Source organism: Carassius gibelio, chromosome B2 (genome assembly GCF_023724105.1).
Source record: "Carassius gibelio isolate Cgi1373 ecotype wild population from Czech Republic chromosome B2, carGib1.2-hapl.c, whole genome shotgun sequence".
NCBI classification, from domain to species: Eukaryota; Metazoa; Chordata; class Actinopteri; order Cypriniformes; family Cyprinidae; genus Carassius; species Carassius gibelio.
Genome location: NC_068397.1, coordinates 12,853,323 through 12,867,598, shown reverse-complemented (window position 1 = coordinate 12,867,598; position 14,276 = coordinate 12,853,323). Strand labels below are relative to the sequence as shown.

The 14,276-nt window shown below is 37.1% G+C and overlaps 1 protein-coding gene across 1 annotated transcript; it reads left to right on the top strand.

Moving 5' to 3' along the window:
* Nucleotides 1-1,087: 1,087 nt before the first annotated feature.
* On the top strand, nt 1,088-5,622 carry LOC127950632 (transmembrane protein 275-like). The gene is made up of 2 exons (XM_052547791.1): nt 1,088-1,440; nt 2,551-5,622. The coding sequence occupies exon 2, from the start codon at nt 2,666-2,668 to the stop codon at nt 3,323-3,325; it is 660 nt and encodes a 219-aa protein (XP_052403751.1). The 5' UTR covers nt 1,088-1,440; nt 2,551-2,665; the 3' UTR covers nt 3,326-5,622.
* The last annotated feature ends 8,654 nt before the right edge of the window (nt 5,623-14,276 follow it).

Genomic DNA, 14,276 nt, shown 5'->3' with positions numbered 1-14,276 from the left:
TATGTTGTTAATTAAAACAAATGGAATAAACGTTCATACTATATTAACACGGTTATTCTTTTTAAATCAGTGTGATAAATCAGTTAGGTCAAAAGTAAAAGTATTGTATTACCTAAATTCAGTGGATTACGTTACTAACAGCAATGTTTTGTCATGTAATTTGGAATCAGTATTGGACTACAATTAGTAGGTAATACCCAGCTCTGTACATGGATGCCTTATTAGCAGCTTTTTGCTATATGTATGCCATCCGCCATATTGAAAAAAAATGGTCCGTGAACACTCGAGAGGAAGTTGACTGTGCATTTGCATAGTTATTCATATGTGAATATCTACTGTATATCTGGATTAGACTTCGGCGTATGATTTCACTAAACTAACAAATTACAAGTTGAAAGTGACCGCCTCAAAAAGTTTCCATAGCCTAGTTAAAAATCCTGTAATATTGAATTATTACATATATATATATATATATATAAAATCACAAAATGTTAATATTTTCACTTGTAGGTTACTTCCCATTTCTTCAGGAATTTAAATCTATGCTGCACAATGTTTTGGTGTCTCAGAAAAGTCATTGATGTTTGCTGTGAGTGCATGTTTCTGGAGGAGATGAATGTGTCAATCATAGGCCTACGGCAGATAGCCTACTGTTGGTTTCTGAAATAAAACAACGGCATATTACTAGTCAACAACATAAAATAACAATTAATGAATTTGACAGAAATTATTGTTATAATGGTACTTTTGTAAGGGGAGATACAATGTTTAAATGTTCATTTGCAAATATTTACATATAATAATTGTAGCATAATATTTACAGGATAATAATTTACAGTACTGCATAACTATTTACACAGTTTACAGGAAAATAATTTCTTGCAAAACACATAGTGCTTAATTATTGTATTTTGGCAGTTATATATGTAAAGGTTTAACTGTTTGTGCTGTTTTGTTTTTTTGGAGTGGAGTATTTTAGCCTGCTATCGTAAAGATGCGCTGGGAGCTGTGCATAATGCACAGAGCTGAAGATGAGAGAGAGGGTCCCTCCTCTCTACACACCCAATGAACACAAGCCCACCCGCTCATTCACACCACCGATCAACACACGGGCTTCTGTGCAACCTGTTACTGCCAACACGAACGGAAAAGATTACACCACTTAATGCTTAGTATCATTTGGTTTTGTTAAAGAAAAATAGTCGTTTGTTCATAGAAACCCTGTCACTCAGAATCTGAGTCTCGAATCCAGCGCGTGGAGCGCGACTGACGTGTATTGAGTGACAGCCGTGTTGATCCGAGCAGCGAAACCCGCGTGAAAGACATCGTATTTTTTAGGACGTATTTATTTTTTTTCGACTTAAACAACAGGGTTCGCACACGTACCCGGAGACCTCCGTCAAGCAAGCCTGTGTAATTCCTCTGGACGTCGACTAAGCGGTAAGCCCTTTTCTTGTTCATAAAGAGACGCTGACAATATTTCTAAATCACTGCATGTGTTAATATGGCTCAAAGCACCATATTTATATTTATCTGTATAAGCTGTCGTCTTTGACCACATTTAAGTGTCTCATCTCATGGGCTATTACATCCGGTAGGGGTGAAACCTGCATTGATGCTCACTGCTCCCATTAGTACCTACGCATTTTACTAACTCATTTTACACTGCTGATGACACAATATGATTGAAACTGGTATTGTGTGAAATGATTAGCTTCTTAAGTTTGCTTCAGAAAGTAGGCTAAAATGTGACCTTGGTGTTGTGAATTAGGCTACAGTTGCATATAAGGGCAAATGGTGACTATAAATTAAAAACATTTCCGAGTGTCATGACTTTTGACTAATTTACTGTCATTACTTGCCTGGCAGTTAGGCTACCTTAGTTATTTTGTTACAAGATACTGTAACAAATGTAAAAATTAATTAGGGAAAAATTGATTGTTATATTTTTATTAAAGATTGCACTACCATTAGTGTATAAAATAGAAAACAACAGTACCATTGATAAGTATTATACTTAAAAATGACTGTTTTCTATTTAAATATATTTTAAAATGTAATTTCTGTCTGTGACTGATGATGAAAAAAACAGAATTTACAGCAACTATTGCTAATATTATTATTATTATTATCTATATTAAATTATTATTATCTATCTATTCACACATACACAATATTATTCTGTAATATTTTTCTAAGTAAAAAGTATGGGGCATTCCCAGAATTCCCAGTGGAAGCAATCACATTTGTTTAGATTTCATGTAATAGATTTGTTTTCTCTTATCCTATTATCAGTGGAGAATTGATATTGCAATTGATGTGATTAAGTTAATGTTTATTAAAATCATTTATTGTTAAATGTGTTACCCTGATGGTGTTTTGGCTTCATGTGCTCTGTTATTATTGACCCCAGTTGCTGGAGAGGACAACTTTAATAATAACTCAACTGAATGGCATCTTGTAATGCTTTTTATGGTGTTATGGTAAATTTCTATAATACCTGCAGTTTACTATAAAGTATGACACTTACTCTTTGTTTCTGTACTACAGGTAACATCCACAGTGAGTGAAGCAAGCACTAATGAAGAAGCAATGGTCATTTTCTACAATTTGCTGATGAGGACACAACAGGTGTGAGTGGGGTTGTGGCAGCAACTCTTTAACCATGACCCTCACCAATATGGTTTGCAGTGAACAGAATGCTAGCACATCAGTGCCTAAAAAGGAAACGCAGACCCGCAAGAAGCGGAAATCCCGTCCTCAGGGTCTGCCTTCTCCAGCCCTCTGCTGTGCATGTGGATTGTGCATTATGTTGGCAGGCATCAACATCACCTTAGTAGGCGCCTTCGCCTTCAGCACGCTTGTGCCCTCTAGCAATCCCCCAATCATCATCGGACCTATACTCCTGCTTGTGGCGTTCTCCTTCTTCGGGGCTTGCTGCATCTGCAGTCGCTTGCCTCCGCCTCAGAGCTCTCGACGGTCTAAAGGTGGCGGCGGTTTGGGATTCATGGGTCGGGGCGGAGGGGGGTTGAGTGGAGGGGCGGCGTTTGAGATTGAGACCAGCGAACACACTATGCAGGACACCACAGCCGTTCAGCTCAGTCCCACCAACTCGCCCTGCTCCTCTCACGCCTCCAGCCCCGAAAGAGAGGCTCCTGCCACTGCCGCCAACGCCACCGTTCCCGCCCCAGACTACGTCCCTCCACGAGCCTGCAAGCTCTTCACTATGGAGGCCAATGGACCTAGCTCAGCAGCCTTTTCTGCTTCTACAGGGGGTGGAGGGGCGGTCCGGCTCACTTTGCCCTCAGACTGCGCCGCCACTTAAGGCTGCCAGTTTAGGTTGCACTCTGGAGAAGGGCTGCTATTACGTTATGTAAATAGTTTTTCAGAGAGGAAGACAAGCGCTTCGTGTGAAGAATTCATTTGATCATCACAGCTGGCTTGCGCCACGAGGTGCAATAACAATTGAAATGTTCCCATAAATTCAGCGGGTTGATTTTTGGAGTCTGCGAGACCCATGTGCTCCTAATAGAAATGAAAGAGGTATGTCAGAAGCACATGAAGAGCATTCGCGTTCTAAAGAGAGAGAGCCTTGAAAGGTGAATCACTGTGGTGTGCTTCACATATTCATACTGTGCCACTGTTACTCAGAGCCTTCACAGTTACTGCGCTCAAAAGAGACAGAATCAGCTGTCGTGTGAAGATGGCTTTGGAGACGAGCCTGAGAAACAGAACGGAGAAAGACATAACACTGCTGTTGTCATATGTCAGTGTACAGACCAAAAAACAGAGTTGGTGTCTATTTTCTCGTAGTCATTTTAAATGTTAAAATATATTTGAACGGTCAATTTTAGACCGAAGACTCTCCATGGCCAACCTTTTTTGGATTTTGTCTTTATCGGATGATAAAATAAGCCGCGTCACTGTGCAAGAGAGAGAGCACTGCCGTTTTTTCACGCGATTTAGAAAATGAGGTTGCCAAGCAGATGCATTGTTTGTGTTCAAGTCAGACAAATAATTAATGCGCAATGAAAGGCGGAATTAAAACTTTTTCCAATTATAGTGCAATTCTCCGAACTCAGTGTGGGGTGGACATGCACATTTGATGACTGAGCAGTACTTTTACCATTGTTGACTTCTGTTTGTCATTGAATGTTGTGACTTATTCAATGAACCAACATTGTTCTATAAGAAGAAGAAGAAGAAAAAAAAAAACAGCCGCAAGCCTTCTGTCTTTATTTTACACTGTGGTTTATAATGCTGCCAAGTAAGACAATATTTATTTCCTTTATGGTTGCCAAAAGCTGATTTCTCCTTCAAGCATTCCTGTCCTGTTGTTCTCTGTTGTCAATACTTGTCTTATGTCAACAGTATGGTAACATTCGAATATAATACCTACCAATTTTTTTTTTCTTATCTTACTCTCTCTATGCCACCTGTTTTTTTTTTTTTTGCCTTTCGAATGCAAGAGCCAGAATTGTTCTCAAACATGCCCTCCATCACTGACCCACACTGATGGTTCAAGCCAAACAGTGAAACAATTTCCTCATGTTGATTCTACCAGAGAGGTAGGGTTGCCAGGTTTTCGCAACAAAACCCGCCCAACTGCTACTCAAAACTGGCCCAAAATGTTTTCGGCGGGGTTCCTTTTTAAGAAGGAAAATTGATAATGCTTTTAGAAGTAGTTAGGGTTTTTAGATTGCCCCTTTGTTATCATATTCATCAGTTCCAACCAGCAGAAAGGGCTGATTTCATAATGAAACAATTATGTTCTTAGTGTTTTCTTTCATTTTCTGAGTGCCAGTGCATCTGTTAATATATACGTTTAGCTGTGTAATATAGTGCAGTATGTTTATATTAGAAGTATATAGGTCAGTATGTGATGAATAATGAAGAAAGTACAACATTAACTGCATGCTTGCAAACAGTGTTGCCACGGGAACAAAACAAAATCCTTGATCATTTAAAGAGAAACGGTCTGCTTGTTCGTCGTGTGATGTATATGGAAAGTTTCAGTGTAAAGAAGAGGAGCTGAATGGTCTTTAGACTATGACCTCCTCTTTTTGTAAGCTGCTATCTGCTGTAGTCTGGAGGAAATGAATGCTGCCTTAATGACAGTGATCTCAGGATCAAACCAGCGAGGGCTACTCAAATGTCCAATCATGAGAACATTTGGTCATGTGGTATTAACGTACTAATGGTAATGTTTTGTATAAATGTATTGTTAATTATTTTCTACCATGTATGTCTTTTACAAGGAGTTTAAATGGAGGGAAATGCAATGTCGCGCGGGTTGAAAAGATTTGATAATGCTGTTAAACTGTTATTATTTTGGCGATTGGCTATGTTGTGTAAAATGATGTTTGAATGGTGACTTGTTTTGAGTATTGTTGGCTCTGAAAATTTAAATTGTGTCTTTCGTAAGTTGCTCACATCATAATTATACACCATTTAACTCCCACTCGCATAATTCAATTACAATTGTGTCCACATCTGTTTTTTTTTTTTTCTGAACTCTTCTCTTTGTTCTTTTGAGTATATATGTGGGAAATATTACATTAGATTCTGAAAAAAACTACAACTCTTGGCATGTCAGAATATACATTAAAAACATCCTTCTTATCTGCTGTCTGACATTTCATCATTTCCCACTAAAAGAAATCATCAAGTGATTTGATGTAATGTTTGGCTACAAGGGCTGCAACGTTATATCTGAAATGAGAGAAGAGTCAGATCCTATTTACACACTGGACTGACATAAACATACTATATAGACAGTGTTTTCACAAATTCTTACCTATTAGCCCGTAAGCTATGTGCTATGGTATTGATTTTCTATTCATAAAACATTTTTATGAGCTGTTAAATTTTATATCTTTCATATCACACCTCAAATAACCAAATTCAGCCCTTGTGATTGAAAAAATCATGAGGATAATGATTTTATGAGGTGGTGATTTTGTATTAATTTGTATAATATGATTCGTACAAACAAACAAAAAAAATTAATAATAATAATAAATAAAAAAATGCATGATGGTCCAATGAACTGAGTGACGCCAATTCTCTAAAATGTAAAATAGTTATGAATTGCCATGAGAGTGTGTTGGCTTCACAAAGGGTTAGTTATTTTTCATCTTTAAAGACGAGCCTGCTGCTGAATATCCCAGACTGGGGCTAGTAGTCACACTGGGAAGTCTTAAGTCTCAAATATCAGACAAATATATGTTTTTGTTTATGGGTCAAAGACGAAAAAGTGTTTAACCATAAAAAAAGTGTAATACTGCTTTAAACTGTTGTAGTCCCCCCCCCCCCCCAAAAAAATGCAAAAAGTTTTCTGTTTAATTTAATTGCAATTTTGTTTTTGTTTATCTTTTCAAAAAATAACACACCACACACCATATTCATATTATACATATTCACACCACATACTAATAAGTTGTAATTTTACACTTTTAACATTTGCCACTATCATTTGTCAGTAAGAATGTTTTACTAGTTTAAAACACAATAAAATTTAGTATGCTCCATTATTCATTTAGATATTTTAATATGTACATGTCAGAATAAGCATGTTGTTTGAATTTTTGCATAAATATTGTGTTACACTGAATGACAATGTAACATTATTTCAACCAAATTTTGACATTTTATTCTCCAAAAACTTATTTAAAACCTTAAAAGTAGACATTTTACTTACATTTAATGTGCTTTCTATAGACACAAAATCACTTTTGTACATTTTTCTTGACGCGGACATCTTAACGTCTTTGACCCTTATACCTAATTTACACCATTAGTACTGGCTAAATCTTGTGGATTTTATGGCAATTTTGTACTTTTGTAAAATGTAATTTTTATTACAATAAAACTACACAGGCACAGCTATATAATATTTATAATAGATTTATAAACAATAATTTGAGGTATTGTATTTTTTGCTGCTTCATTGCACTGATTTTATCATCATTAGCCGTTTTATGGATTCAATTTTATGTGACAATTATGTGAAAACACAAGCCCACGCCAAACAAGGTCAACTTATGTTCAGTCCTTGTATTTTTAATGCTTAATAAGCTATATAGAGAATTTAATGATACACCTACCTTGAGAAATATTCACTATTATACTGGTAGCCTAAGGTTATAGACTATATGGAGAAATCTCACTGCTCACATGGTCGCTCTGAGGCTGTCGGTACTGGGAAAACTGCCTTCAGCTCATGAGTGTAATGTTTCAATATGTACACTCCCAAAAATTAAAGTAAAATGATAAACTGTGTGCTGAACCACTTCATCAGACGCGACTGAGCTCTCCAGTCGACAGCGCCCTCAGTCGGTCTTTGATAAAATTACAGTTCAGAAGCTTCCTCAAATCATAAATCTGGCTCATGACTGTCTGGTTGTTGAATATATTTGCTCATCTACTTTATCTTTTCTTATTAACTACCTTTAGTTTGCATAGCTTACTGAAAAATAAGATTAGTTTACCAACACACTTACCACAGACTCTTTCTAGGCGCCTCATTTTGACTGCTTTAGTTCAAAAATACTTAGTTGGTTGTCGCTGTTTGGCCACCAGAGGGTGCTAGACCCAAATTTATACTAACATTAGGTTCCTCATGTTGGATTACAGAGTGTTTGGTCTGACAGGTTACTTTGAGTATTTCCCCAATAGTAAAATATTATATTTTCTATTAGAACAGAACAAAGGAAGGCTATTTCCTAATCTATGCATTGTCTGAGGTTCTAACAAATACTGAATACACACATTCACAGCAGTCTCAATTATATTTAACAGTAAATCCCACAAATAGTTGGCTTCATAACCATATTAAACCATGTTAAGCTTTTCTCTCCTCAGTTTCACTTGGGACAAATGCAAATTTCATGTGCATTACACCTACATTTTCCAATTCCATAAATTAATCTGAATAATCTGCCATTTAAACTGGAAAATAAATCTGCCCATCTGCTGCTAATAATAACAAACCTTGATCTGTACACTAAGAGTTTTTTTTAACCATCAGTTTCTAATAATATTTGTCCCAGGACAATAGCAGAGAAAACACCAAGAGGACACTCCTTTATCTTTGCCACTATTACACAGGTAGATTTGAGTCTCTTGAGAAAACTTGCATATCTTTTTCCAGAGATATCAGAACGGTATTGTATACTAGAGATGTCACTCAGATTAATTTAGTGTTTACTCTCACATCGCTATCTCTGTTTAACTCACCCATTGTATTACCTTGTGATGTAATAAACTACTCACATTCATCACCCACAACTGTTTCTAATGGCAGCTGATCTGATCAAAGAGCAAACAGTGGTTTCTCTTGGAGTTCAACTGCAACTACTTCTGTGGAAGAGTTTATCTGTCCATGCTCTAGTTTCTGAATGGATTCAATTCAGGTGTTTATCAGACCGTCTCTTATTTCAGTTGTCCTCCCTGAAACCAGTCTTAGTTAATCAAGGTCAGTTAAATACACTAGGACTGATTGCATCTCTGAAACACAGTCTGTTTTTGTGGTTTGTCTTCATATTCTTTCAGCCAACAACTGCCCAGCATGAACTCTCCTGAGAATGTGTTCATGTGATGATCAAAGTAATGTTTTATGCCAAAACAGATTATAAGTGTATTTATGATTAGTCACATGTAGATAATGTTGACTGTCTGAGGACTGCAGGTTTGATGGCAAACCATGTTGGTGAAGTGCTATGTAAGGTAGTTAAGCTTTGGAATGCAAAAACTGAAAAAAAAAAAAAAAAAAAAAAAAAAAAAAAATTTTTTTTTCCTTTTCATTTCACCAGTGATAAAATTAAAAACTGAAAACATATTTAAGACAGTATTTTGTGGAATAACTGTTAAAATAGTTCTCATCAACTGAAAAAAATAAATAAAAATAAATAAATTAATAAATAGTTAAATATGTTTTGTGTTTAGTTTGTTTACTATTTTATTGATGATATTTCTTTTATTGGTTTATATTTTTTATTTGTAGAAAAAATTTATATATATATATATATATATATATATATATAAAATTCACGCAGGCTTATAAATATTAATACATATTACAGTATATTAATATGTGAATATATCAATATAATAAATATTAGCGAGTTTTGATAAGATTATCTTATCAAAATTTCTATACTTATTTAATATTTTTTCCAAACATTCAATTCAAATTTAGTATTCATTAATTCATATTTTCATGACAATTCTCATATTTTAAGATTGAAAGTCAGACTCCGTGGGAATGTACACCATGTTTACATAAATAGCATTTGAAACTCACAAAAAAAGATAAATTATGAAGCCATGAGTCATTTTAATGTGACCTAAATATAGCAAAAGGAAAACAAGCACAAAAAAAAAAAAGTGTTTCTTATATGTTATTTGACTGCTTTAGCAATATATAATCTCTATGGATAGAATCTCATAAGAACTGGCAAATTTTAGTGTTGTATTTGGGATGCAGCAGGTGCAGAATGCTAATGTGCAGAGGAATGAATGAGTCCAAATATGTTTGGACAGCATGTCACTTATTACCACTGCATAGTAAATAGTACATTAGCATTTGTTTGCAGAAGCACGTTTTTATACACCATTCCCAAATATAATACCAACTGGAACCCGGTCTTGGACAGTCCTTTCATGCAATCATCTCCAAATGACTGTGTGCAATGGTAACTGACAGAATGTGTCATTACAGCAATGTTATTGCTTAGTCACAATTCCCGTGAAGAGATATTTGATTCAAAAACTGTGTTTAACCCAGATTTGATTGAAATGCATGAACCTGGTAAATGATGTAGAATAGGTGCAGCTGCATAGTGTTTGTGTGACAGTACGGCGTGATTCTCTCGTCTCAAATCCCCTTCATTCCCCTGAGGGACAGACGGGGTTTCTCAGCCTTCCCCATCGGAAGCATGTGTGTGTATGTGTGTGCATAAGAAACCTTGTCTGTGTCCCCAGCTTGAATGCGTCAGGGAGGAGTTTAGAAAGAGAGAGAGAAAAGGAATAATCAAGCAGAAGAGATTAGGGAAAGACGAGCTGCAAGAGTTCAATGCAAGTAGACAGCAGTTATGTAACTGTGGCCAAATTGACCCAGCTTTATAATGCAGAGCATATACTGGGAAATACCAGTGAAGACTGGAGAACAGATCGTTCATTGGCGTTGGAAATTATCAGTGCTGTTTCATGTCAAATATCAGTTTACCATTATATGATGAAAAGTGTATCCTGGTTTGTCAGTCTCGAATCTTATAACCATTTAAATTGGTTATGATAACATTTTCTGTGCATAAAAATCACCTTTGTAACCCTACCTGTCTGAATCAAGGTGTGTCTGCCCTGTGTGAACCCTACAGTTTTTCTCGATTGCCAATTCACCATTTTCTCACAACTATACATAGAATCTCAAAACTACACACCAACTTGTGCATACTTCAAACCTCCAGGTCAAAATCAAATACTTTAGTCAAAAACATGTTTTCTTTTGTCAGACTCAAACTTTGGCCTCAGATGATACACAAACCTGTCAAATACACAGACTATTTTCCTGCCTAGAGAAACCTAATGAGATCAATTTAAAACACTGTTACAAAAACCTCCTTTTGGGAGTCAATGCTAGTCAATGAATGCTACAGTATACGGCATAAATAGATGTGTCCGGAGTGCTGATCCAGTACAATTCAGCAAAAAACTTTAAGAAACACTTACTGTCATTACACTACTGTAAAGAGAGCATACAGTACAGTTTTTCTCGATTGCTTAAAAACATTTCTGGAAATTGTGACTCCTTTCTCGAAAACTCTGAATACATATCCATAACTTCTGACCCCATACGTCCTGTTTTCAGGTCAAAATTAAGCTCTCCACTCAAAACTATTCAATCTCAAATAACAAATAATTGCATAACAGAGAGTCATCTCTTTGTTCTGCAAAAATACAGTACATGTAAGTATTTGACTTCAGTCAGTTCAGCGGTTATAAGATTGAGGATATACAACTTATGCTTCAGTATTTACTGTACATATATATAAAAAGTAAAAGTTCTTTCGTCTGAAGTACTGCTACTGTTCCGTCATTATATTTTATATGTAAATAGTATTGAAAGCCTGTAGATGAGCTGTCCTCATGCACAAGAACATTTTCAACTACAGCTGTACAGCGCTGTGGATTTCATCAGGAATAAATGTACTTTGACCCCGTTCCCTTCATTTTTCTTTTCCCCTTCTCTTCATCTTTGTCTCCCAACAGTAGGATTCATCTTCTGAATCACATACTGACCTGTGCTCCTTTTTACATCATCCTGTGTGTCATCAGTTTTGCTACTTACAGTTTTTCTCAATTGCTAAAACACTAAAACCCATTGGCTGAACAAAGTTCTCAGTTGTCTGAACTCACTTAGCTGATTGTGCAGTCTGTTGTCGGTACCTTAAACCATTTCACATGCTAAAACACAATTACCAGATCTCACTTGGACTTTTCAGAAAAACTCTAGTACAGGGGTGTCAAACTCAATTCCTGGATGGCCGGAGCCCCGCAGAGATTAGTTCCAGCCCTGACTTGTTTAGCTGAATCAGGTGTGTTCAATTAGGGTTGAAGCTTTTTCCTCTCTGTGAACTGTCACCTTATCGTGGCGGAGAGGCTTGAGTACTCTAATGATCCTGGGAGCTATGTTGTCTGGGGCTAAATGCTCCTGGTAGGGTCTCCCAAGGCAAACAGGTCCTTGGTGACGGGCCAGACTAAGAGTTTACAGCCGAGTGTGAAGCGGCTGGGATGAGAATCAGCACCTCCAAGTCCAAGGCCATGGTTCTCAGTTGGAAAAGGGTGGATTGCCCACTTCAGGTTGGTGGAGAGTTCCTGCCTCAAGTGGAGGAGTTCAGGTTTCTTGGGGTTTGTTCACGAGTGAGGGAAGGATGGAGCTTCTGCAGTAATGTGGTCGCTGTACCAGTCTGTTGTGGTGAAGGAGGAGCTGAGCTGTAAGGCAAAGCTCTCGATTTACCGGTCAATCTACGTTCCTACTCTCACCTATGGTCATGAGCTGTGGGTCATGACTGAAAGGACAAGATCCCGGATACAGGCGGCCGAAATTAGCTTTCTCCGTCGGGTGGCTGGGCGCTCCCTTAGAGATAGGGTGAAAAGCTCGGTCACTCGGGAGGAGCTCAGAGTAGAGCCGTTGCTCCTTCACATCGAGAGGAGCCAGCTGAGGTGGCTCAGGCATCTATTTTGGATGCCTCCTGGACGCCTTCCCAGGGAAGTGTTCCAGGCACGTCTCACCGGCAGGAGGCTCCGGGGAAGACCTAGGACACACTGGAGGGACTATGTCTCCCGGCTGGCCTGGGAACGCCTCGGGGTCCCCCCGGAAGAGCTGGAAGAAGTGGCTAGGGAGAGGGAAGTCTGGATAAGCGGAAGATGATGGATGGATGGCTAAACTCCGCAGGGCTGTGGCCATCCAGGAATTGGGTTTGACACCCTTGCTCTAAACCAGGGATCCAAGTGTACATTCAGAAACATTTACTGTAATCGAGATTGTCTACGGTACTAACACATACTATGTGAATGACATTATGTTTTGTACATGCAGTCTGCCTAATTGTACTCTACAGTAAAGCACTGTACGACTTAAAAAAATTCTAAATACAGTATATTGTATTCCTACACATGCAATATTTGACTAGGAATCCTTGGACAGACCCCATGACTTCATCTTTGGAGAAGCAGAGGCCGAAACATGATTGGACAGTGGAACATTGTTGAAGTCCTGGTCAATGAGGTGGCAATGTCACAATCTGTGCTGCTATCAGCAACTGTGGTGTTTTACATCACCATGTTACACTTGGGCCATAGAACACCCAGCACCTTCTAAGATTTATTGCCAATCTAAGAGAGATTTTATTTTAGCAGCAGGTTCAATAGCAGCAGGGTCAAGAGCTAAATGAGAATCCCATTCCCACACATGTGATAGTTTGGGAAAATGTCAGTTTCCACCGAGCTGCTCAGGTAAGGGAATGGTTTAACATCAGTGGGCCGTTTAAGAACGTGTACCTCCCTCCATAAAGGACTTGCCTTTCCTGAATCCGATTGAGGAGTTTTTCTCCTCTTGGAGATTAAAAGTACTGTATATGATAACCCTATGCCAGAGTAAAGTGCTGCAAGCCATGGATTTAGCCTGTGGTATAAGGAGGAGGAAGAACAATTTTTTTTAAAGAATAATAGTAATTTCTGATCAATTTTGAGGTACTATGATAGAACATGTTTTCGTTCATCAAAAGACAATGACGTAAAAATATGAAATTTGGGTAACACTTTAGAATAAGGTTCCATTAGTTAATGTTAGTTAACTACTTTCGTTAACATGAACTAAGCAAGAACAATCCTTCTACAGCATTTATAAGTCTTAGTTCATGTTAATTTCAACATTTACTAATGCATTATTTAAATCAAAAGTTGTGCTTGTTAACATTAGTTAATGCACTGTGAACCATGAACTAACAATGAATAACTTTATTTTCATTAACTAACATTAACGAAGATGAATAAATACAGTAATAAATGTATTATTCATTGTTTGTTCATGTTAATTAATACATTAACTAACATTAACTAATGGAACCTTATTCTAAAGTGTTACCGAAATTTGTTTTGAGAGAAAAAATGTACCTCTCCCTGAGAACAAAGTTTTGAACAATGTGTTTTCTATTTTTGTGATGTATTGTTTACTGACTGCTTGATCATGTATATCATTTTGATCACTTTGTTTATGATTGGAGAGTGTTTGATTTTGAACACCGGTAAAACTGTTTAGAGGTGAAAGTTTCATTTTTGCGAAAGGAGTCAAGAGGTTTCGTCAATAGTGCTTGAAGATGAGGTTTTGTTTAAAGTTTTCAGAAAATGGAGCAAGTTTTCAGAAATAGTTTTAGCAATTGAGGAAAAACTGTAATATTCACACATAGATAAATGTGTGCTGTTTGAGTTGTGTTCGTGATTCTCGAGGTAGATATATTGTGTGTGTGTTTTTTTTTTTTCTGAATGAGAACATGGTTAAACCTGTGCAAAATTATGGCGTTTTTTTGTAGGATTTTGCAGAAAACACTGAGCAAATTGGAACGTGCAAACAGGTGAAATGTTAAAAGTTTTGAGAAACGTGTATTTGTTTTGAGAACTTTATGAATGGTTTGAAAATTGTGCCAAATAAATCAGTTATAGTGTGTTAGCAATTGAGGAAAAACTGTAAATGAGTTGTGATCAAATGTTTCTAG

Bases quoted from the DNA above. Each gene is read 5' to 3' on its own strand.
- LOC127950632 (XM_052547791.1), top strand. From the start codon at position 2,666: ATGACCCTCACCAATATGGTTTGCAGTGAACAGAATGCTAGCACATCA.